The 1,931-nt window shown below is 66.1% G+C and overlaps 2 protein-coding genes across 2 annotated transcripts in view; one reads left to right on the top strand and one right to left on the bottom strand.

Moving 5' to 3' along the window:
* LOC115307222 (interleukin-17 receptor C-like) overlaps positions 1-1,925 on the top strand; it is a gene marked incomplete at its 5' end in the record, with an annotated part of 7,800 nt that extends 5,875 nt beyond the window's left edge. The window contains 7 exons of the mRNA XM_029958331.1: positions 8-45; positions 117-323; positions 435-530; positions 622-705; positions 819-914; positions 997-1,140; positions 1,242-1,925. Of these exons, the coding sequence (XP_029814191.1) occupies positions 8-45; positions 117-323; positions 435-530; positions 622-705; positions 819-914; positions 997-1,140; positions 1,242-1,462 (886 nt within the window). The remainder of the gene's footprint in view (positions 1-7; positions 46-116; positions 324-434; positions 531-621; positions 706-818; positions 915-996; positions 1,141-1,241) is intronic.
* PRRT3 (proline rich transmembrane protein 3) overlaps positions 1,594-1,931 on the bottom strand; it is a 7,828-nt gene continuing 7,490 nt past the window's right edge. The window contains 1 exon segment of the mRNA XM_029958330.1: positions 1,594-1,705. Coding sequence (XP_029814190.1) covers positions 1,594-1,705 — 112 coding nt within the window.

The following is a 1,931-nucleotide window of genomic DNA, read 5'->3' as shown; positions in this document are numbered from 1 at the left end:
TGATGCTCTGTTGCCCACCCGGCACCTATGGCCCGGACTGCCGGTGTGAGTAGCTGTGGGATGAGTGGGGTGGTGCTGGGGCTGGAGGGGCCCCCCTGGCTGCCACCCCACTCCAGCTGTCAGCCGGCTGGTCTCTCCCCGTGTAGCCTGCGCTGGTGGGCCCCGGCAGCCCTGCAGCGGCAATGGGCGATGCGATGGCGACGGCACGCGCCGCGGCACCGGCCTCTGTGTCTGCAGCCCGGGCTATGGCGGCCCCTTCTGCGCCGAGTGTGGTGATGGCTACTACGAGGCCTCGCGGAACAAGAGCCACCTGATGTGTGCTGGTAGGTGGGGGCCAGGGAGGCTGTGCAGCCGGGGTTCCCCTGGTGCTGCCCAGACTCTGGGTGCAGGCAGCTCCCCCTGCCTGCACCCACACCGGCTCTCCCTGCCCGCAGAGTGCTACCAGGCATGCGGGCGCTGCACGGGGCCCGAGGACTCCAGCTGCCTTCGCTGCAAGAGGGGCTGGGTACTGCACGAGCACCGCTGCATCGGTGAGTGAGGGTCGGGGGGGAGCCTGGGGCCGTGGGCGGCTGTGTCTCAGGAGCCAAGGGCTCGGCAGGACAGTCCCCAGTTCTCCCACAGACATCGACGAGTGTGGCACAGAGATGGCGCATTGCCGAGCCAACCAGTACTGCGTCAACACGGAGGGCTCCTACGAGTGCCGAGGTCAGGAGGAGGTGGAGGATTTCTGTGCAGGTGGCTCTCCCCTTCTCGAGGCCAGCCCTGGCTGGCATGGGAGGGGACTCCAGCACCAACCCTGGCTCCTTTCCCCATGGCAGACTGCTCCACGGCTTGCATCGGCTGCATGGGTGCCGGACCGGCTCGCTGCAAGAAATGCAACAAGGGCTACTGGCGGGATGGAGCCAAGTGCCTGGGTGAGTACCTCCCATAGGCTGGCAGGCTGTACTGCCCCCTCCCCACTGCCTGAACCCTGTCTGAGCGCTGTGTCCCCCCCAGATGTGGACGAGTGTGCCAGCGCCGAGGAGCCGGTGTGCACCGGAGCACAGGAGGTGTGTGAGAACACGGAGGGCAGCTACCGCTGCGTCTGCGCCCAAGGCCACGTCCGCCGGGATGGGCAGTGTGTCGAGGACAAGCCCCCTGGTACGGCTCACACAGTGTGGGGGGATGAGTAGAGGGTGTGGGTAGCAATGGGGGTGCTCTGGCTGCTTGGCTGTGCCTCTCCACGAGCACTGTCCACGCAGATGCCCCGGAGAAAGGCTTCTTTGATGACGTGACCGACGACGAGGTGGTGGTGCTGCAGCAGATGTTCTTTGGTGTGATGATCTGTGCACTCGCCACGCTGGCTGCCAAGGGCGACATGGTCTTCACCGCCATCTTCATCGGTGCCGTGGCTGCCATGGCTGGCTACTGGCTCTCTGACCGCAGCGACCGTGTCCTCGATGGCTTCATGAAGGGCAGATAGCTCTGGGGCTGCTGGGCATGAATGGGGAGGCGGGCTCAGCCTGAGGTGTGGGGCCCCCCCCAGCAGGGCTAGCTGACGAGGCTGCATCCTGCACACAGTGCTGTGCCCTGCATGCATCCCCCAGCCCCGCCTTAGCGTAGGATCTCGTTTTCTCCCCCCTGCAGAAAGAGCCAGGGGTACCTGATCCCAGGGGCTCCCACACAGCCTTCTCTGTCTGGAGGGGTGATGCCAGGCAGTGTGGCACTGTGTGGGGGGCACAGCATGCTGCTTCCAGCCCCTCGTACTCTAAAGGAGAGACCTGGACTCGTGGCAGGTGGAGGTGGGGGGAGAGGTGAGAGGGTGATCCTGCTACCTGCCCCCAGGCTGGGGCTGCTGGCCCTGTAGGACCCCCCCTCCCATAAGGCCATTCCCTGTGGGGCAGTGAAGGGCTAGGTCCCCCCTCTGCCCTGAGCTGTGGGGCTGGGAGAGC

Source organism: Manacus vitellinus, unplaced genomic scaffold (assembly GCF_001715985.3).
Source record: "Manacus vitellinus isolate BGI_N305 unplaced genomic scaffold, ASM171598v3 scaffold_14_pilon, whole genome shotgun sequence".
NCBI lineage: Eukaryota > Metazoa > Chordata > Aves > Passeriformes > Pipridae > Manacus > Manacus vitellinus.
The sequence above is the reverse complement of the archived record's forward strand: the minus strand, read 5'-3'. Positions and strand labels throughout refer to the sequence as shown.